This window comes from Miniopterus schreibersii (assembly GCF_964146895.1).
Source record: "Miniopterus schreibersii genome assembly, chromosome: 12".
In the NCBI taxonomy this organism is placed as follows: domain Eukaryota; kingdom Metazoa; phylum Chordata; class Mammalia; order Chiroptera; family Miniopteridae; genus Miniopterus; species Miniopterus schreibersii.
Window position 1 is genome coordinate 32,791,082 of NC_138112.1, and position 23,313 is coordinate 32,814,394.

At 36.7% G+C, this 23,313-nt stretch overlaps 1 protein-coding gene across 4 annotated transcripts in view; it reads left to right on the plus strand.

Annotated features, from left to right (window-relative positions):
* The window catches only part of RSF1 (remodeling and spacing factor 1), a 103,301-nt gene that overhangs the window by 17,761 nt on the left and 62,227 nt on the right, over positions 1-23,313 (plus strand). For all 4 annotated transcript variants that reach the window (XM_081153281.1, XM_081153283.1, XM_081153282.1 and 1 more), the window contains exon 2: positions 20,405-20,496. In XM_081153281.1, coding sequence (XP_081009407.1) covers positions 20,405-20,496 — 92 coding nt within the window. The remainder of the gene's footprint in view (positions 1-20,404; positions 20,497-23,313) is intronic.

Below are 23,313 nucleotides of genomic sequence, written 5' to 3' on the forward strand. Positions count from 1 at the left end.
CATTACTTTTTTCACTATCATTTTAAGGGGTTTGGGCAGCAAGGTCAGCCTACCACCTTGATGTAATATATCTTTGTCATTATACTTTTAGAGAATTAAAATTATGGGTCCCTTTTATTGCCCACGTACTGTATGCTAAACTCTTCTCTATGTCTTATGAATAAAACTTTAATACATTCTAGTGGTCTCCAACATTACGTGGTGAACATAATGCCTACTTACATGAAGTAGGAAATAACATGTTTTCCATAGGGGTTTACTGGCTTGCATGAATCATAACCAAAGGGTCTACAAGCCATTTAAAATATATTAAAATGCCAGTTTGAAATTTAAATAAATATACATCTATTTGTCAAAATGTCACATAGGCTAGCAATGACATTGTATCATTACCTTCATATGAAGTGTTCTCAACTCAGGTAAATTTTTTTACCCATGTTGATCAGATATTCTGATTGATAGTTAATAATAACCTGTGTATTGTTTTATTTTATTTTATTTTTTTAATAATCCTTACCTGAGGATATTTTTTTCCATTGCTTTTCGGGGGGGGGGGAGGGGAAACATCGATGTGAGAGAGACACATCAATTGGTCAACTCTCGCTTGCTCGCTGACCTAGGCCAGGGATTGAGTTTACAACTGAGGCACGTGCCCTTGGCCAGAGTTGAACGTGGGACCCTTCAGTCTGCGGGCTGACGTTCTATCGACTGAGCCAGACTGGCTAGGGCAACACAGGATATTTTAGTAAATTCAGTTTGGTAAACCAAATCACATGCAATATCTATGGTGAGAAATAATGGGAAATAATGTGCTAGAGATTTTTAAAAAATTTATCTTTATTGTTGAACGTATTGCAGATGTCCCTGTTCCCCCTCCCCCCCATTGACCGCCTCCACCCCTCTTTCACCCCCTCCCCAGGCCTTCACTGCACTATTGTCTTTGTCCATGGATTATGAATATAAGATCTTTGGTTAATCCCCCCACCCCACCCCATATAGATTTTCAAGGATGGTCTTTACTGTTAGCTGGGTTAGAATCTTAGCTTTTCTACTTAATATTTGTGTCACCTGGGCAAGGTATTAATTTTTGATCCTCATCAAAATGGAGATAATAATATTCACCTCTAAAGTTGTTTTAAGGATCTAATACTAGTCTCCCCCCCCTTTTTTTAAATGTTAAAAACCAGTATATGATATGCCTATTGTTTGTTTTTATATAGTTTATGTATAAAAATAGATCCATTTATAATTTATTCTTCTTTAAAATCACATGATCTGCCCAGCTGGCACGGCTCAGCAGTTGAACATTGACCTATGATCAGGAGATCGCTGTTTGATTCCCAGTCAGGGCACATGCCTGGGTTGCAGGCTCCCTCCCCAGTTGGGGGGGCGGGTGCAAGAGGCAGCTGATCAATAACTTTCTCATCATTGATGTTTCTGTCTCTCTCCCTCTCCCTTTCTCTGAAGTCAATAAAGATATATTTAAAAAAATAATAAATTCACATGATCTGCTCAAATACATATGTCTTTAATTTTTTTTCTTTTAAGTTAGGAATACCATCTCTGGCTATGATGGAGTAATAAGGAGTCTTTACCCACATGTTATAAACAGCTAGTAAACTGGACTAAAATATACAAACCATCTCTTTTTAAGTATAATACTTATATGCGTACTGGGAAGGACTGTGCTCCCTGAGAGAAGAGAAATAAAGGAGATGAACTCTGTAACTACTATGGCTTCCTTCCTAGAAGCATCTTTGGTACCACAGGAGCAGGGAGAAGAAACCTAATGAGAGCTTGGAAGCCTCACTTGGTTGAGGTGGTAAAGATTGGATTTTGGAGAGGGTTAGGCAGCTAGAAGTTGCATGGCCAGATTTTGAAAAGAAAGGACCTATATAGACAAAAGAACTCCAGTATAGGGTCCACCTTGAGTCTTTGCTGAATACCAGGTCAGGAATGCATAAAGTGAAACTCCATAACGCGAGGCAGTGAACATCAGGGAATTATTAGCAGAACATTTCCTGAGCTTATACAGGAGATGTTTAACTCTGAACAGGCAGAGTGAGTGAAGGGTCTTTTGGAGCACCCAGGGCATTCAATGAAGAGCCTAATGGATTTGTTATATACTAAAGACAGAAAAGTCCTCAGAGAGATCAAATGTATCTATAAGTAACTGCCTACCAAAACAAAGCCTAATTCTTTATGGAATGACCTCAAACACAGCAATCGTAGTGTAACATTGATATTTTTCCAGCATCCTAACAGGAATTTCTAGACATGCCAAGAAGCAGGTCCAGTTAACCCATAATCAGGAGAAAAATCAGTCCGAAGAAACAGATTGAAAAATCACAGAGATGATGGAGCTAGCAGACAGGATATTAAAATAGCTATTAAAACTAATAAATGTGTTTAAAAGAAAAATATGAACCTAATGAGTAAGACAAATAAAAAAGATATAAAAAAGAACCAAATGGAACTTCTAGGGATGAAAAATAAGTGTTTGAAATTAAAAAAAAAACAAACCTGAAAGGATTTAATAACAGATTGGACAATGCAGAAGAATAGACCAGTAAACTTGAAGATATAACAATAGCCTTTATCTTAAAATGAAGCCAAGAAAGAGAACTGAAAACAATCAGATGGTTCATTGGTCTGTGGAACAATACCAAGCAAGTTTAATAAAGTGTAGCTGACATCCTAGAAGGAGGGTGGAGCCAAAAATATTGTAAGAAATCATGACTCAAAAGTTTCCAAATTTGATGAAAATGATAAACTCACATATTCAATAATCTCAACAAACCCAAAGCAGGACAAACACACATAAAATACCAAGACATAACCATCTCCTAAAAACTAGTGTTAAAGAGAGAACTTTGAAGGCAACCAAAGAAAAAGACATGTGACGTACAGAGAAACAGTGAAGAATTCTTGTCAGAAACTATGTAAACTAGAAGACAATGAAGCATTTTTGAATTACTGAATGAAAAGAACTGTCAGCATATGTATATAGGAAAATATCCTTTGAAAATGAGGGTGAAATAAAAACTTTTCCAGACAAAACCAGTGAATTCGTTACTAGCTGTCAGATGTGCGCTGTACGTGACATCCTCAGATAAAAGAAATGGACCAGATGATAGCTTGGATCTACATAAAGAGTGCAAGAAATGATGAATATGTGAATAAATATAAAATACATTTCCCCTAATTTAAAAAATCTTTAAAAAAGATAATTGACTGTTTGAAACAAAAATCATAGTATATTGTAAGTTTTACAACACATAGAAGTAAAATGTATGACTATGCTAGTATAAAGGGTGAAAGGAGGGAAGAGGAGGAGCACAGTGCTGTAAGGGTCAGAGTGGCCACATTGTATGTGAAGTGGGAGAATATCATTTCATGGTAGATTGTGTTGAGTTAAAGATGAATATTGTAAAACCTAGAGCAACCACTAAATATTAAAGAAGTATGCCTAATTAGTCAATAGTGGATATTAAATGAATGCTAAAGTATGCTCAGTTAATCCAAAAGAAGACAGAAACAAATGGACGAAGGGAACAAAGAAATGTTGAAGACAAATGGTAAGGTAGTAGATTTAGCTCGGCTGCTGTGGCTCAGCGGTTGAGTGTCAACCTGTGCACCAGAAGGTCCCGGTTTGATTCCTAGTCAGGGCACATGCCTGGTTTCGGGACTCGATCCCTGGCAGGGGGCATGCAGGAGGCAGCCCATCAATGTTGATGTCGATGTTTCTATCTTTCTCTCCCTTTCTCTCTAAAAGCAATTAAAAATCCACATATTAAAAAAAAAAACACCTGTAGATTTAAATCCAGTAATATCAACAATTGGATTAAATATAAATGGTCTTAATTGAGGTCTGTCAATTTTTTTCTGTAAAGAGCTAGATATTAAAGAATATTTGAGGCTTTGTGGTCTATATGGTGTCTTGAAATTATCAACAGATCAGCCATTTCTGCCAGTGTAGTAGCTAAAGACATTATATAAATGAATAAATATGGCTGTGTTCCAACAAAACTTTATTTGTATAAGCACTGAAGTTTGAATTTCATGTAATTGTCACGTATTACAAAATACTAATTAAAAAAAATTTTCCCCCTGACCCTTTAAAAATGTAAAACCATTCTTAGTTAGGGGGCTATACAAAAACAGATGAGAGGCTGCATTTGCCTTGTTGTCTGTAGTTTGCTAAACCTGCTCTCTCTGATCTAGTCATCACTAGCCACATGTATTTAACATTAAATTAATTAAAATTAATAAAAAAGATAATCAGAATAGATTAAAAAAGCAAGACCCAACCATAGGATACAAAAATCTACTTTAAATATAAAAATAAGTTAAAAACAAAAGGTTAGAAAATGAAAAACTGTAAAACTAATCATAAGAAAGCCAGAATAGCTATACTAATATCAGAAAATGGAGACTCCAGAACAAGGAATATTAGCAGAAATAGAAAGGAATATTTTGGCTCTGGTCAGGTAGCTCACTTGGTTAGAGCATCATCCTGATATACAAATGTTGCAGGTTCAATCTCTGGTCAAGGCACATACAAGAAGCAAATAAAGAATGCATAAATAAGTGGACCAACAAATTGGTGTTTCTCCCACCCTCCCTCTTTTCTCTCTCTAAAAAATATATATACAGTCTAAAGTTGTAACTGGAAATTTCAATACCTCTCTCAATAATTGCAAGTACAACTAGACAGAAAACCAGTCAGAATATAAATGACGTGAACAGTGTTATCTACAAACTGGATGTTACTGACATTTCTGGAACACTCTATCCAACAAAGTGGAAGCAGATTCTTTTAAAAATGATTGACAGCCCTGGTCAGTGTGTTCAGTGGTTAGAGCATTGGCTCTCGGACCGAAGGGTCCGGGTTCAGTTCCCATCAAAGGCACGTACCTGGGTTGCAGGTTCTTCCCCGGCTCCCATCGCAGTGCATGTGGGAGGTAACAGGTCAATGTGTCTCACTCACACTGATGTTTATCTCTGTCTCTGTCTCTCTCTCTCTCTCTCTCTCTCTCCCACTCTCTTAAAAAAAAAAAAGTTGAGGGAAAAATGTCATCAGGTGAGGGTTAAAAAAAAAAGATTGACAATACCTCAGATGTTGGTGAGAATGTGAATCAACTGGAACTCTTATACGATAATGGTGGGAAGATGAAATAGTGCAACTACTTTGTTTGGCAAATTATTTGGGAGTTTCTTATTAAGGTAAACCTATATCTACCATAAACCCATCAGTTTCCACTACTGTCTGCCCAAGAGAAACAAAAATATATGTACACAGAGACTTGCTCACATATGTTCATAGCAGCTTTACTTAAACTGGAAATAACCCAAACATTTACCAGATGATCAGATGAACGAATATATTATACAATGGGATACTAGTCACGTTAAAAAGAAGTGGACTGTTGGTAAATGCAAAACATGGGTGGATCTTAAAACATTATGCTGAGTGAAAAGAGTCATACAAAATGAGTATGTATGGTATGGTTCCATTTATATGAAACTAGAAACGACAAATTTGTAGATTAGTGGTTGGTTGAGGCTGGGAGTCCCTGGCTGAGAAGGGCGTTATAAGTCCTGGTCTCCTCTGTTTTGCTTATTTTTTACTTAGTCTGTTCTCGTCATGTTAGGAAGTTTACTCATAAAAGCCAGTGTATGGTTGGCCACTTGTAAGTTCATAGCATGGTTGTAGTTGATTGGGTCGCATTAATACACATTGTCAGAATGGATATTCTATTTTACATATTTCCTTTAGTGGTTTTAGAATTTTGTTGTGTTTCTATCTGGTTCCTTAAGTGTGCATTAAAAAAAAAAAAAGGTGTATTATTGTTTATGGGTTAAGAGAAATTCATTTTTATGAAAAAAATTGTTTTTTTTAAAGTCCAAATTATTCATCCATTGAACAAATCTTTCTCAAATGTGTATGTGGTAGGCACTGTCCTAGGTGCTGAAGATACAGGCCTGTTTAATGTGGGATAGTGGTGATCAAACAGGCATATATGATGTAGTGTGATGCATAAGTAAAATCATTTTGGGACACTCAGCAGGGGCACTTAATACTGATAAGATAAAAGAATTATATGAAAGAATAATAAAAGAACAACAACCAAACGACTTAGGATGAGTAGAAGTGGGTTGATGACAAAGGGAACTGCACATACTAAGGTCTGGAGGCTGTGAATAAACATTATGGAATGTTTGGGAATTCCAAGAAGTTCAGTATGGTGGATTTGTTGATCCATTAAACCAAAACTAGAAACTCATTACTCTGTATTTTTTGCTATATGAGAAAAAGTAACCCCTTAATTGTGAAGCCACTCTGGTAAGGTTTTCTGTTACTTGAACATATCCATAACCAACATAACGAGACAACATATTTAAATTGAAGCAAAGGGTGTGTTAGCTAAGAAACATTCAAACCTGTGCAGAATTTTTGTGAGTTTGAGCTAAACTGTCAAATGCCAGGAAGCAGAATCTCAATGGATTGAGATAATGCTCTGGATAATGGCAGTTTTGCATCTTGTTTTATGCATTACAATCACAGGAATAGACATAAGTGGGTTACATGAAATTCATTGGGAGATGGGAGAAAGTAAAGCAGGGGTGGGGGGATGACCTCTGGCATTGTATAAAAAGTAAAATGATAGACACATACATCTTTTACGTAGGTGGGTACAGGATAGTTAACAGTGAACAATGAGATTTATGGTCGTCCCCTCCAATGCATTGGTTGTGCCCTGAAGGGTAGGGGTCTGGAAAAGGGGGAGTTACCCTGAATATTCCAGAGGAATTTTATTGTAGATGTAAAAAACAATAGGCAGGCTTAGTAAGGTAAAGATTGACCTTTGTCTGGGAAGATACCAGCCTAGGACATAACTACTCACCGTAAACTGCTTTTAGGTTAAAAAGTTTTAATTTCAGACCATCCTTTGTGGTTACTTTAGGTTTCTTAAGTTTGCAAGGCTGCCATTCAGGCCTTTATTGGGCTAGTCAGGTTAACATGTGTCCCCTTTTTGTCCACAGATGGATGAGAAAATTTAGAAACAAAAGAAATGAAGTCCTAAAATAGAACCAATTTTTTTTTTTTAAATATATCTTTATTGATTTCAGAGAGAGGAAAGGAGAGGGAGAGAGAGAGATAGAAACATCAATGATGAGAGAGTCATTGATCGGCTGCAGCCCACAACCCGGGCATGTGCCCTGACCAGGAATCGAACCCTGATCGCCTGGATCCTAGGTCGACGCTTAACCACTAAGCCACGCCCGGTCAGGCTAGAACCAATTTTTGAAGGGAAGGCAGAAGTATAGGGTGTGCAAAGGATTTTTAAAGGGGGGGGGGAGAAATAAGAGGAGAAATCAGAAAAGTGGTGTTACAGGATGGCTAGGTTTCAAGGAAGACGTGGTCCCCAGTGTCACATGCTGCCAAATTAAGACAAAGACTAAAGCATCTATTTAATATAATTAACAGAAGTCACATTTGGTGAGTCTGGAACAAATGGGTGACAAAATGGAGACTGAATGCATAAAACTTTTTTCAGAAGGGGAGGGGAGAAGTGTGTGTGAGCTGGGAGAATGGGGCAAGGGAACTTTTAGCATGGTAGTCCCAAGTTGATTTTCAAAAGAAATCAACAAGTACCGACACAAGTACCTTCCTTCCTTTACTCGTATTGTTGTTTGAGGCCAGCAGCAGTTTAAAAATCCATTGAAAGTCATATGGATATGAAAATACTTTGTAAATTTCACATTTGCAGCTTTTCAAGGGACCCAGTCTTAGCAAATTACTCTTTCTATGAACATTTCTTTTTTCTTTAAAATGTAGAAGCTTAAGTCAACAATTGTCTTATTTTCTTTGTTTTAAATCCTCACCGGAGGATATGTTTTTATTGATTTTAGAGAGGGGGCGGGGGAGAGAGAGAGAGAGAGAAAGTAAGTAACACGGATCGGTTGCCTCCCATATGTGCCCTGAGTGGGGATCGAACCTGAAACCTAGGTATGTGGCCTTGTTGTAGGAGGCAAGAGTGGCACCAGGTGTCTGACCTGGAGTCAGCCTGGACCTGGGTTCAGCGACCTCGGTCTTGGTACTTGAGTTCTGGCTAAGAAAGAATTCAGAGCCAAGACTCCCAACTTGCTAGAGATTTATTGGGAAAGCAAAGAGAAAGTATACTCAGAAGAGAAATTTCCAGCCGGTAGCTCAAAGAGCTGCCCTGGGGAGTAGGCTAGGACTCCTCTTAACCCCTTGGAGGAGGTTAACTGCTTTCTTCTTTAAACTGACCTATTAGGACCTGTCCAGCCATCTTCTGTCCTTGTATGGAGGTTAGATGGGGCTTTCCTCCAGTCCCCTTGTTCTCTAAGGGTGGGGGTCTACCACATGAATAACCACATGCCAGGGGAGAAAAGATCAGGACAATCTGCACTGCGTGACCAGAGGCATTCTAGGGAGGGGAGAGGGTCTTAGGGACGAGGTCCTGAATAACAATACTTATCTCCACTACCTGCCATTCTAGGGTGGAGAGGGGCATCTCAGGGCCAAGGTCTTGAATATTTCCAATATCTGCTCTACCAGTTACTTTTCATTGTTAGGCGCCCAGGGCTTCCTTCCTGGTGACCTTCTGTAACTGGCCCATCGTCCTTGCTTGCGTCAGGTCTAACTGCCTACCACACCCTGAGTGGACACCAAAACTACAACCTTTTGGTGTATGTTACGATGCTCCAACAAACTGAGCCACCCGGCCAGGGCATCTTATTTTCAATTTGATTAGATTTTATGCACATAGGAACTAAGTATTGAGATAATGATACTTCTTTTCCAACAATGAAGCGGAAAGAGGTGGGGAAAATTTTCAATATAAGTGAACAATCTCGGTGGAACACTTTCAAACAATTATCTTAATAAAAAATTTTATCTTAAGCAAATAATTAGGATCTTAGTTGTCTCGACCCTGTAGGGAGGAGAAGGGTTCTTTAAACTGAGATGTTTATGCCTTTTGGGTTGTCTATAAACTCTTTGAACATATTTGGAGAAATGTTTATGTTTACATTCTCTTAGTATGTCCATAGCTTTCCTTGAAACACTTAGAGGTTGTCTTATCTTGGAATCCCCAAGGAGCAGACCTTGAGACAAAAATGTGAATGCAAGTAGTTTATTTGGAAAGTCATGCCAGAAACACTGATGAAGGAGGGGGAAGTGAAACTGGGAAGGGGGGAAGAGCCAATATAGGATGTTACCAAGTTACTTTATAGGCTCCTGGGGCTGAATCCTTCTGTTGAACTCTGAGAGACAGTGTAGATCATATCTCATATTTATCCCATCCAAGGGGTAAAAGAGCTTCTGTCAGTTATGGGTTGAAGGCTGCTCCCAGGAACAGTTAACTCTCCTGGCTTTCACTGGAATCCAGAGTGCTGAGGGGATAAAGGCGAGCTGTTGCCAGCATCTTCTACAGAGGTAACAATAAAATACAACTTCATTTTTGGTTAATTAAAGATACTTTAAAAATGTTTTCTTGTCTGGAAGTTCTATGACATTAAGGAATTATTAATTTTTATTTATTTATTTTCTATTTAGTTTGTTAATCCTCACAGGAGGGTATTTTTTCCATTGATCTCTAGGGAGAGTGGAAGGGAAGAGGGAAAGGGGGGAGGGGAGAGAGACAGACAGACAGACATCGATGTGAAAGAGGCACATTGATCTGTTGCCCCTGGGCTGGGGATCAAACCTGCAACCCTTTGGTGCGCTGGCCGATACTAACCACTGAGCCACACTGGCCAGGGTGGAATTATTAATTTTTAGGTGGAACTAATAATACTATGGTTATTTTTAAAAGAGTCCTTACCCCTTAGAGATACACAGTGAAATATTTAGGGATGAAGTCATGATATCTGGATTTGCTTTAAAAGAACATTGGGGTGGACTAAGTTTCATGGTAATATATTGATATTGTTGGAATGGGGTTGTATGAATGGTTAAATAACCAATATAAGAATGCCAGAAACACGTCTTTTGCCTTAAATTCTAGAATTATCAAACATTCACATGAACAAATCTTTTGAAGTCTTCAGGCTAAACCTATTTTTAATTGTTTGTGTTTTGCTGATGTCTCAGTTCATCAGACTTAAAAATCACCAACATTTATTCAGACACCTTGGTTTGCTTATTGATCATTTTTAGCAGTCAGCTGGCTCGCCCCCAAATAAGGTGTCAGCATTTTGCTTTAAATAAGACATGATCACCACCTGGTGGTGAATAACAGTAACTTTGGTTTGTAGATTGCTTTATGGTTTATAAGGTGTTTTCATACACATTTTCTCATTTGTTGAAATAACTGTAGAAACTATAATGAACCTACTCTGTTATGCTTTGTGTCACAATTTCAGGAAACTGTAAGATGACACAGTATGTTACTCATCTAGCTATAATGAATGTTGATTTGAAAGAAAATGAATCACTTGTTACTAGGGAATAAAGACAATATAAATTTCATAAAGAAACTGCAGAATTGCCTTTAAAAGAAACACCAAACTGATATAACACCTAAAAGCATGGTTTTGAATCATAAAGGCATGTTCTAGTGTACTGTTAAGTTTTTAAATACAATATAGTGTCCCCCCTTATCTGCATGGGATATGTTCCAAGATCCCCAGTGAATGCCTGAAAAGGGATAGTACCAAATCCTATGTATACTATGTTTTTCATACACACACACACACACACACACACACACACACACACACCCCCTGATAAAGTTTAACTTATAAGTTAGGAACCATAAGAGATTAACAACAGTAACTAAGAATAAAATAGAATAATTATAACAAAAGTAAAAAATTATAATAAAAGTTATGTGAATGTGGTCTCTTTCAAAATATCTTACTGTACTATGCTCGCCTTCTTGTGATGATGTGAGATGGTACAGTGCCTGCATAATGAAATGAAGTAAGGTCGGTACACTGGACAAGGGATGATTCATGCCCAGGCAGGATGGAATGGAATGACGAGAGATTTTGTCGCGCTGCTCAAGAACAGCATGCAGTTTAAACTTTTTATTTTTTAAATTTTCTATTATTTTTTACTGTGGTTGACCTTGAGTAACTGAAACTGCGTAAAGCAAAACTGCAGTTAAGTGGGGTGGGGGGATCTATTGAACTATATGGATCATACATGGTGAGGATAGAAGCCCGGCACTTTACAGAGGTCTGGTGTTAGAAAATCATGATATATAGGCATTTCTTTAGTTAAACATCTAAACATTATTTACTCCTATATACAAATATACATGGGAGCATTCAGCTCTTCCATCCGTGCTCGGGAAAGGAAGAGAATGGGGGGGAAACCTGCAAATAAGTTGTCTTGGGTTAGTGGTATTACCTGATGGCTCTCACAGTGAACTCTGAAACCTAGAGACGCTTTTGCCATCGTTTTCATCTTGTGTGCCTCACCACTTTCCTGCATACTGTTAGTTCAGGTCATTTCTCTTTTATATCTACAGGAACTCTTTTTTCCCTGTCTACCTTTAGAACTTTTTCTGCTTTCCTCACTCCCTCTCTCCGTCTCTTCTTTCTCCTTTATTTTCTTACCCTTATTCTCTCTATCTCATCAGAGAGGTGAGTGAACCAGGAACTGTGCTTGGTGCTGTGAATCCAGTGATGAAAAAGGCAGATGCATCTGGCCCTTATCTTCACGGAGAGAGAGAAGAGGAGATAGATGATAGATATTTACAAAGTGAGACTATAAAGATAATTAAGACTATATGACGTCAAAGAGCCTGGCCTCCCCCCCCTTTTTTGTTTTCCTGTTTATACTTTGTTCTTGTTTTCTCTTAATTATCAGCATTTGGGATAACTTTAAAATTAGTGTTTCAGCTAGTGTGCTTGATTTTCTGCTTTATTTAAATATTAAAATTGCATGATAATTTTTTCCATTATTTTGTTTAACATGGATAAAATCAGTTCTTGTGCGGTAGCTAGGCAATTTACAACTTGGCTTGGGTTTCAGTGGGATGCAGCGTCTTTTTGCAGTTTGAGCACTGTCTGAGGTTGTGTTTCATATTTTGAGTAACAATTTTTGCTTTTGAATTCTAAAGCACAGTGTTTCTCAACTTTTTTTTCGTGGTCATACCCCTAAAGAGAACAATTTAATTTAAAATTTTCTCTTTAGCAAAAGGAATTAAATACTAAGGAATAAGATTTTGTCAGAAAGTGTTAAGATGTGGAAAACCATTATCTGAGATTTTTTGCCCCCTTGGAATCAATATTGTTCCCACTGAGAATATATATTATAGTGGACTTTGCTTTTATAATTATAAATTTTCCATAAAACAATTTGGAAATGGAGTGACTTTTTCAAGAGTTTTAACTATGGGAATGGATTGGAAAATAGTGCTGATGGTTGCAGTGTTGTGAATGTAATTAATGCCACTGAAATGTACACTTAAAACGGTTTTAACAAATTTTACCACAGTTGAAATTAATGATTAACATCATTGCTTTTTATACTTTAAGTGGATGAATTATATGGTATGTGACTTACATCTCAATAAAGCTGTTGGGAAGAAAGAATGAATTGGAAGGAGTAGTAATAGTCTTTCTGTTGCTATGGCAACTATTAGCTGGATTACATTTTAGAAATGGGTAATGTCTCACAGTGTGTAGGCAAGATCAAAACCCAGAAACAGCTGCACAGAAAGGGTGGTTTGCTTTGTAAGTTAGGTGTTCTGACCTATTTCTCCATCCATTTGATATTTCAAGAAACATTAAAAAGACCTCTGGATTTGAAGAGGAGAGGTCTGGGCTCTTGCTTGGTCTCTATTTGGTCTTGGGCAGTTCACATTACGTCTAAGTTTTCCAGTCTATCAGAGTGTGCATTAGATAATTGCTTTCAGTTAAAAAATGTTAATATCCTGTGATTAGCTGTCATCATTATAAGGCAAGTACCTGATTCAGTACATAGACATGAACATTGAATATTAGAGCTGGAGGACTTTGATCTTGTAGTACAACTCCATTTATGGAAGAGAAAATTGAGGTTTGCACCTCTTTCTCCTGACTCTTGTCTAGTGTTTTTCATAATACACAGTCATGTGATGCATAAGTAAGGTTTTGGTCAACAACAGACTGATTATATGACAGTGGTCCCATAAGGTTATAATGAAACTGAAAAATTCCTATTGCTTAGTGATGTAGCTGTCATGATGTAGTGCAGTGCATTGCACAAACATTATGGTTATAATTGCCTACGATATTTATTACAATAACATGCTGTAGCAGGTTTATTACTTAGGACCTATAGGGGAAAATAATTTATGTCTATTTGGCATAAGGATTATTTTAGGCTGGTTAATTTTAAGAGACCACAGACATGGGAGAAGTTCTGAAAACCAAATAGAAGTTATCCTTTGTAAAATATGTTTACATTTATAAGGGAAACCTCCATTAGTAGGGGTGTCTCCCTCACTACACCTGAAAGAGGGCATGACCTTATCTGTGTAAATTCTTATCAGTGCAGAAGATCACAGCTTAAATCTGCATAACAACCTTACACTTGTTTACTGTGCTTTTCCGGGTAACCTCCCTTAACTGACTCCTCCGGCTCTCAACATCTTGTGTCTTCATTTGAAGATGGTATTTAAGGTGGTGGCTTCAGCCATTTTGGCAAGTTACTCTCATATTCCTTGGTCTCTCCCATTTGTACATGAATTGTACATGTCATTAAACTTTCATGATTTTTTCCCTCCCATTAACCTTTTATTACAAGGATGTTCCAACTAAGAACCCAAAAGGGTAGAGGGAAAATTATTTTTCCTCCCCTACAGAGCAATAGTCTTGAGCCATTTCTTTGCTTTTCAGAAAATTTTAAGATGATTGATTAAATGACCTCTTTGAAGATAAGGTATATAAATATATAAGTTATTTTAAGGATCTGGTGGCCTGTGGAACCAGTCTCATTATTCCTAAAACTATGCTCCCCCAACAGAGTTTATGAAAAGTGGGCAGTAATTAAAAGCTTGCTGTAAGCTTATCTTCCAATCACTGGATCTAAAATCAATGCTCTTTTATCAATGGCCTTCATAAGATCAACTATTCTTGTGATTCTAATTATATCTGTGCTTATAAGCATAAAGGAAATTTAAGTAAAAGACTTTATTGAGAAATGAGAAGAATTAGGTCATTTAGTTATGAGCTGCTGTAAATTTCTACCATTTAAAAAGGCAATAACATGACTAGAATTGCAGAAGCAGGAGCATTCCTAAGGTTTGGTGCTGGAAAGATGCTTAGAAAAATGTCAAAATATAGAATATCTTTGAGTGATTGGATCAGTAATGCAGTCTGGAATTCTACCTTTTTAAAAATCTTCAACCGAGTCTGGGCAGGTGTGGCTCAGTAGTTGAGCATAGCCGTAGGATCCAGGAGATCGAGGTTCCATTCCTTGTCAGGGCACATGCCTGGGTTGTGGGCTCTCAGCCAGTCAATGACGATGCTCTCATCATTGATGTTTCAACTTTCTCTCTCCCTCTCCCCTCCTCTCTCTGAAATCAATAAAGATATATATATATATATATATATATATATATATATATATATATATTATTTATTTATTTTATTTTATTTTATTTTATTTTATTATTTTTTTAATTGATTTTAAAGTTATGTATTAAAATACTAGCACATGACAAGGTAGAGATCTTGGTTCAGTTGGGATAAAACCTGTAGTTTTCAGAATGACATGAGGTTGGTAAATAGATAATTCTTTAGAAGGATGTTGACAATTCCCTAATGTTCTGGAAATGAGATTTAGAAAATGTTTCAGGTGATAAGTGAATTTGCATATTCTCTTTGTATTTTAGAAAATGATTATGTGTTTTAAAAATGTGATTGGTAATTTTCAGCTGCACTGTCCAACAAAACTAGAGCCACTTGCCATATGTGGCTGTTTAAATCTAAGTTAATTAAAAATAAATGTTCAGTTTCTCAGTTTAGCTCCATATCAGGTGCTCAATAGTCACATTTTACTAGTAGCTAAAAATGGCTACTATATTGGAAAGTGCGTATGTAGAATATTTCCATTATTATAGGATGGTCTGTTGAATATACAGCACTGTTTTTAGAGTGCAGTCAGTCCTTATTGGCAGGTTCTGCAACTGGGGATTCAACCAACTACAGATGGGAATTTTTTTTTTTTTAATGTTACATTGTTGCTTACATGTACTATGTAGTTATACCTACAATAATTGGGTCTGTACTGAACATGTACAGACTTTTTATTGTCATTGTTCCCTAAACAATGCAGTATAACAACTATTTAAATAGCATTTACATCATATTAGGTAATATAAGTAATCTAGAGATGATTGAAAGTATAGGGGTGGATATGCATAGGTTATATGCAAATGCAATGCCATTTTATATAAGGGATTTTTTCTTTTAATATGTCTTTATTGATTTCAGAGAGAGGAAGGGAGAGGGAGGGAGAGAGAGAGAGAGAAACATCAATGATGAGAGAGTCATTGATCAGCTGCCTCCTGCATGCCCCCTACTGGGGATCAAGTCTGCAACCCAGTTATGTGCCCTGTCCAGGAATCAAACCGTGATCTCCTGGATCCTAGGTTGATGCTCAACTGCTGAGCCACACCTGCTGGGCTATATAAGGGACTTTGAGCATCTGTGGATTTTGGATCCTGGGAGTCCTGGACCCAGTCCCCCATGAATACCGAGGGATGACTGTACAAAGTATGGGAATTTTAATATTTTCAATTTAACTATCACGTTGATTAATTTTTCTATTGACACTTTGCCCATTTATTATTGACAAAATATTGAGAGCTACTAGTGTCCATAAAAGTTATCAGCTTATCACTTCTATTTGTACAACAAATATAATTAATTTGGATGTTAACTAGATTTATTATAGTAAACATTTCACAATATATACAAATATAATGTTACATACCATTTATATCTCAAAAATATGTAAGTAAATTTTGGATTATAAATTTCAGCGTGGTTTTTTTTTAATTCTCACTTGAGGATATGCTTATTGATATATTAGAGAGGGGGGAAGAGGCAAAGAGAGAGAGAAAGAGAAAGAAACATTGATGTGAAAGAGAATATCAGCTGGTTGCCCTCTATACGTGCTCTGATCAAGGATTGAGTGTGCAACCTAGGTATGTGCCCTGACTGGGAATTGAACCTGCAACCTTTCAGTATACAGGACAGTGCTCCAGCCAACTGAGCGACATCAGCCAGCGCATAAATTTTAAATATTCTAACTCTGTACTATCCAATACAGTAACCACTAGCTGTATGTGGCTCTTGAGCATTTGAAATATGGCTAGTGTGAATTGAGATGTGCTGTAAGTGTAAAATGCACAATATGTTTTGAATGCTTAGTATAACAAAACATGTAAATTGGTGAAAGGGGTCCAAAGGTACAAACTCCAGTTATAAATAAGTCATCGTGATTTAATGTACAACATGGTGACTACAGTTAATATTATTGTATTGCATATTTGAAAGTTGCTAAGAGAATAGATCTTAAAAGCTCTCATCACATGAAAAGCATTACTATTTTGTAACTGTAAGGGACAGATATTAACTAGACTTATTGTGGTGATCATTTCATAATGTACATATATGTTAAATCATGTTGTACACCTGAAACTAATATAATGTTGTATGTCAATTATACCTCAATTTTAAAAAAATTAAAAATCAAGTAAAAAATATAAAATATCTGAAAATTTAAATGTGGATTATATGTTGAAATAACTTAGAGTACATAGCATAAAAATAAAATATATTATTGAAATTAATTTTGACCTTTTACTTTTATGAGTGAACTACTAGAAAATTTGAAATCATATGGTTCATCTTATGTTCTATTGGACAGTGCTTTGCAAGAGCCAGTGCTCTAACAAGCAAATCAAGTAGTATATAATCTATTTCTACACGCCTAAATCAACAGTGACTACATTTGTAAAGTGGGATGAAAAGCATTTTGCTATATTTTTTTACCTTGAATTTTTAAAAATAGTTGCAATTAATTAAAGTTTTGTGTGATTTCATATATCTATATGATATGGAGGACATGCATAAATAATGCAAAACTTTTACTTAGCCAACTCCTAAATGAGTGATACAGATAGTATTAATACTGTGGGCATTCCAAGGACAAAGCTGTTGCTGGAATCATTGGAAAGCTATCTCAGAGACTTTTGGGATTTTTATTTACCAGAAATTGAAAGATGTTTCAAGTGGGCAGAAAACAGTAAGCTGGAATGCTTGAATAAAGCCCAGATAGGTAGTGGATAGTGAACAGGCCAGAATGATCTGAATCAAGGATTTCAGTGTAGAAGTGAGAGGGAAGGATTGGAGAGTTAGGTTGACACTGAATATTGGGGCTCTGAGGCTATGGAAAGAAATTTGGATGAGTTTATATGGGTATTTAGGGGCCATAAAAGATATTTATGAACTGAGAAGTGGCATGAAAGCAGTACTGCAGTTTTGGAAGATTGGTTTGGCTATAGGAGATTATCCGTAGCTATTTTTCTGAAGGGAGAAGGTACAGCGATACCCTAGAGAAACGGGAAAATAGGGGATAGGTTTAAGATGTAGGAAGGCAGAATCATCAAGACTTTCTGTTTAGGGGCGCCCTGGCCTGTGTTGCTCAGTTGGTTGGAGCATCATTCCATACACCAAAAGGTTGCAGGTTTGATCCCCAGTCATGGCACATACCTAGGTTGGGAGTTCAGTTCTGGTCAGGGTGCGTACGTGAGGCAACCGATCGATGCTCTCTCTCCTTTACTCTTCTTTACTCTCTCTCTAAATCAATAAAAACATATCCTTGGGTGAGGATTTTTAAAAAAAGACTTAACTGTTTGGGGAAAAGTGAAAAGGAGAAATTGAAACTAACCTTGGTTCCCCAAATACCAACAACAAAAATAAAAATAAAGGTATTTAGCTGTCTGTAATATTTTGCAGTTTTGAAACTGTAAGATAACTAATTGCAGCCCTTTATTACAGATGAGGAATTTGAGATAAGGGGTTTAAAGAACTTGACCAAAACCGTAGTCTCCTTGTATTAAGTGATGGAGGTAAAATTTGATCACAGGTTTTTTTCTTCTTAATGTATTACCTTTGGCATCTACTTTATTCCCTAGGCGAGTGTCTCATGTTTTCTTGACTCTTTATCACTTTGCACAACCAGTCAGTCACTAAGTTTTATTATTTGTTTTCTAAGTATTTTTCAAATCTGCCCACTTGTCTTTGTGCCACTTCTACCTTAGTTCAGGTGACTCATCTTTCTGGATTCATATTTTCCTGAATTTACATCTAATCTCTGCCCACCTCCTAAAACAGATAAGCAAGTAAAAGAAATCTGTTTTCCTAAAATTCAGTCATTGAAATCTTTCTAAATCACAGAGCACTCTCTTGTCTGAATTTTTAAATAAAAATTTAAGAAGAATCTGGCCTCGTACCCTTTTTCTCTGTTCATGCTTCCAGTTCATGATCACTTTGTTTTTCAGCTTTTTGTGTCTGCGGTTAATTCTGTAAGTAAGGTCCTTTCCCTCTTTTTTCCACTCCACCCTCAATCCCATACTTCTGGTCTTGGCTTAGTATAATTGTTTGTTTACTCGTCTATAACTGCCCCTCCTGGCTCCTCCCCTTACCTCCAGTTCACCCATGGTCTTACCCCCCTAAGAAGACTCACTTAAGTAGGCTCATTAAGGGCAGAGACTATTTCTTGCTTACTAATAGTGGACCCACAAAAAGTTGTTCAATGGCTGAATGTCTTTGTACTTGAAGGTCCTTTCAAGTTGGAAGTAGCTTTAGTGGAGAATAAAGAGTCTGAAAGAATGACAGAAAATAATTAGTCCATCATTTCCCAAACTGTACTTCAGACCACTTGTATCCTTCAAGATACTGTGTGTTTCATGAAAAAAGGTTCTATGATCAAATACATTAGGAAGTGCTACAGGCTATGTCTCTGTCTTGGATATTCACAGTGCATATAGGAACAATCAGTAAAGGCTTTAAGACGTCTTGTAGTCACAAGAAAATTTGTTTTTAATCTAGCATTTTCTTAAAGTATTTGATTATGGAACCTTTGTAGATCGTATACCCTTGATTTCTCTTAGGTTACTAATGGTTTTTGGCATTTGGGAAATGCTAAATTTGACTGGCTGTGTGTGTTCTTCATTTCCTTCGGGCCTAATTAATATAATTAAGCAATAAAATCAGATCGTGCTCAAGGGATATTTGGAGGAACTCCAGTTGTTTATAGTTAGAAGAGAGAATCTGAGAGAAGATATAGTAATCTTCAAATATTTGAAGGTTCCAATAGAAGGGCAATTGAAAATATAAGAGAATAAGAGCAAGAACCAGGGAGGAAGGCAGATTTTGATTTTGTGTAAGGGTAACTTTCTAAAATTAGAACTTTGGAAGGTAAGTAAATTTTCCCTTCCTGAAGGTTGTCAAGCATCCATCTACAAGGATGCTGTAGAGGAGTTTAGCACAATAGATAAGGAATAGGTTGGAAAATTAGTTTTCTTAAACAGTTTTTTTTTTAGTATGTCTATTGATTTCATAGAGAGGAAGGGAGAAAGGGAGAGACAGAAACATCAGTGATGATGAGTCATTGATCGGCTGCCTCCTGCACGCCCCCTCCTGGAGATTAAGCCTGCAACCCTGGCATGTGCCCTGACTGGCAATCAAACTGTGACCTCTTGGTTCATAGGTTGATGCTCAACCACTGAGCCACACCAGGCCAGTTTGAAAACTATTGAACTATTTCTGAGATATCTATCAACTTGGAATATATGTTCCTTGATTTCTTTTAAATTCTCTGAATCTATATTGATCTGCAGTCTCGGTAAAGAAATCAAATATGTTTTATGAGAAACAGTATAAATTTTAGTTGTACAGTTAAGTGCTTTTACGATGGGCTATTTTTATAGACTTTTATTTTTTAGAGCAGTTTAGATGCACAGAAAAATTTAACACAAAGTACAGAGAATTCCCATATGCTCTTTTCCCCCACTGTCCACATCCTGTACCACAGTGGTACATTTGTTACAGTTTGATGAACCCACACTGACACATCATGATCACCACCAAGTCCATAGTTTGTTTATATTAGAGTGTACTCTTACTTGATATTTTGAAAGAAAATGTGAATACACCTTCTAATTTTTAAGAAAGTAGATTTTAGTTGTTTCTTCCTATAGTTTAGTCTTTTCTGATTCAGAGATCTAAAAGATAGTTAAAATCAACACCTTTTTTTGAAAAATTATTCAGTGTTGGGGAAATTTCTTTTTCTGTAATTTAAATGTTTACTTTTTTTTTTTTTTTTTAATTTTGCTAGCTAACAGTATTTTTTCTTCATTTTAAGTACCAAAAGAATTGGTGGAGCTCCATTTGAAGTTGATGAGGAAGATTGGCAAATCCGTTACAGCAGACAGATGGGAAAAATATTTGATCAAGGTAAATATTTGTAAATTGCCTTCTCTATTACTGAAATATTACTGTACCTAGCATAAGTTTATGTTTCATAATAAGCTTAACTTTTTTTTTTTTTTAATATATCTTGATTTCAGAGAGAGGAAAGAAGAGGGAGAGAGAGAGATAGAAACATCAATGATGAGAGATTCATTGATTGGCTACCTCCCACAAGCCCCCGACTGGGGATTGAGCCCGCAACCCAGGCATGTGCCCTGACCGGGAATCAAACCTTGATCTCCTGGATCCTAAGTTGATGCTCAACTGCTGAGCCACGCCCGGCTGGGCAATAAGCTTAATTTCTAAAATAGTCTCCAAAAAGTTGCAAAATATGACTTAGAATTTCATATGATTACTATCAGTATGTGATTCTCTTTTGCAGCTACTAAGCAACAGTCTTGAGTCCTAAAGTTAGATTTCAGAGATATTATGTCTCTTTTGCACCTAATACTGTTCTCAGGACTTTTCATGTCTTCTCTCATTTACTCCTTAAATTCATCTTGATCAAATCAAGTAAGATACAGATAAGGCCCAAGAAAGTCAGCATTTCCTTGAGATCACACAGTATGCAGACAGCCAGGATTTGTTTCTTACTTAAAAGGTAAAATGCCCAAAGAACGTTATATCAATATAAGAGACTTCTAAGTTAACAGCAAGGCCAAAACTAGCCTTAATGAGAACAACCTAGGTAATCAGAAAATGGTTGCTTTAGTATGAACCCTGGAATTGCATTTAAACTTTAAGAACCATACTGTTTTTGGAAGCCTAAGTTGATGTATGTACCTCTTCTGGGGGTATTTTGAATTCTGTGACATACCAGAATATTAGGTTATATTTTTAGGTCATTGAAAAACCATGTCATTTTCTTGTCTTCGTTTGTGTGTGTGTATACACACACACACACACACGTATTTTCATGTCTGCTTTTTTTTGGTGGGGAAATGTATATGATTATAGAGTGCTATGAAAAGAGAAAACAAGTTGCTTGTTTTTATTATAAAAATCACATGTGCTGTTCCAATTATCTTTGCTGTGTAACATACCACTGCAAATAAAGTGACATAAAACAATAATCATTTTAGTCAGCTCACTGATTCTTTGGATCAGGAATTCAGAAAGGTCATTTTCAACATACTCTGTTGGTTGAAGCAGCCACAATTCTCCCCAGATTCACTAAGAGGAAATATAGACCCCAAACTTTCAATGGTAGTAGTGGCTTAACTTTTGAAAAACTCAATATGAAATATATTTCAATATTTTTGGACAAGTTTGAGGCATTGCAAAATTGGCTCAGCATTTCAAAAATTCAGTGCTATGGAATTTTCTAAAAACCCTAATTAATGTTTAATTAAATATCTGAAATATGTTGCCCTGGCTGGGTGGCTCAGTTAGTTGGAGTGACATCCCATACACTATAAAGGTTGTGGTTCAGTCCCCTGTTCAGGCACCTATGGGAGGCAACCTGATCAATGCTTCTCTCTCCTTCCTCTCTCTCTAAAGTCAATAAACACACATCCTCCGGTGAACCTTTTAAAATCTCTTTCCTTGGTTTCTTCCTACCTTCTGTTGTTCTTTCGTATTTTCTTTTGCTGACTCTTTTTCTCTGACTCCTGAAACATTTCATGTGTAGCACACAGTGCAGAATTACCTAATAGAAGAGCTGGAAGATGCCTTAGCATAACTCATTTTAACATAGGATCTAACCATAAATATGGTTAACTAAGAATCCACAGCTGCTAAAGTTAGCACATTTTCATCCATCTATATAGTAAACATTTTTTGATGGCCTACCCTGTAAGGGACTTGGTAAGTTACTGCAGGAGATATATGAGACACTGATGTTTATGAGTCTTGGAGTTCCATAATGGAGGAAAACTAAAGTAGGCACACAAGTAAAGATAATGCCAGGCAGAATGTCAGTGCTTTAAGTACAGTGTGGTATCAGGATAAAGCAGTTTGGGGGTATGCAAATGTACTTAAAATTTTCTCATCTTTTTGATGTTCGTGGTAAAGATTATGACCAATAAAAAATAGAGAGGCATTTATCTCTTTCCTTCCTTCTAAAGAATAATGCTCGGGAAAAGAATGTGGAAGATATAAATAGACCAAAATGGTAAGGTAGGAAATATTCTACTTGAAAGCATACTTAGAGAAGTGGTCACTTGGTGATTTTTATGGAAGGCATTTAGAACAGGTGATACGGGTTACATGGTAGGCAAAAGTTTGACCCTTATGGTCTTTGCTCCTTGGTGTTACATTCGTGAATATGTTATATGGCAAAGGGAGCTTTATAGATGTAATTAAGTTTATTAATCAGTTGACCTTATGGTAAGGAGATTATTCTGAATTATCCAAATGGGCCCAATTTAAATTACATGAGCAGAAGAGGTAGGCAGAAGGAGAACTCAGAAATACTTGAAGTGTTAGAAGGCCTCACCACACTGGGAGCTTGAAAGTGGAGGGTCACATGGGAAACAGGAGAAGGAAATAAATTCTGCCAACAGTCTGAATGAGTTTGGAAGTTGGTTTTTGCCTAGAGCCCCCAGAGAGGAACACAGCCCTGCCAAAACCTTGATATCACCTTTGTGAGACTATAAGCAGAGAACCCAGCCAAGCTGAGCTATGCAGGACTTCTGACCTACAGAAACTGTGAGATAATAATTGGGTGTTGTTTTAAGATGCTAAATTTGTAGTATTTTATCGCCCAGCAATAGAACAGTAATTCAAATTTATTCTGTTAATGAGGAATTTATAATTTGGTGAGAAAACTCACCAATCATTGGCAGTTTCTAAAAATTCCTT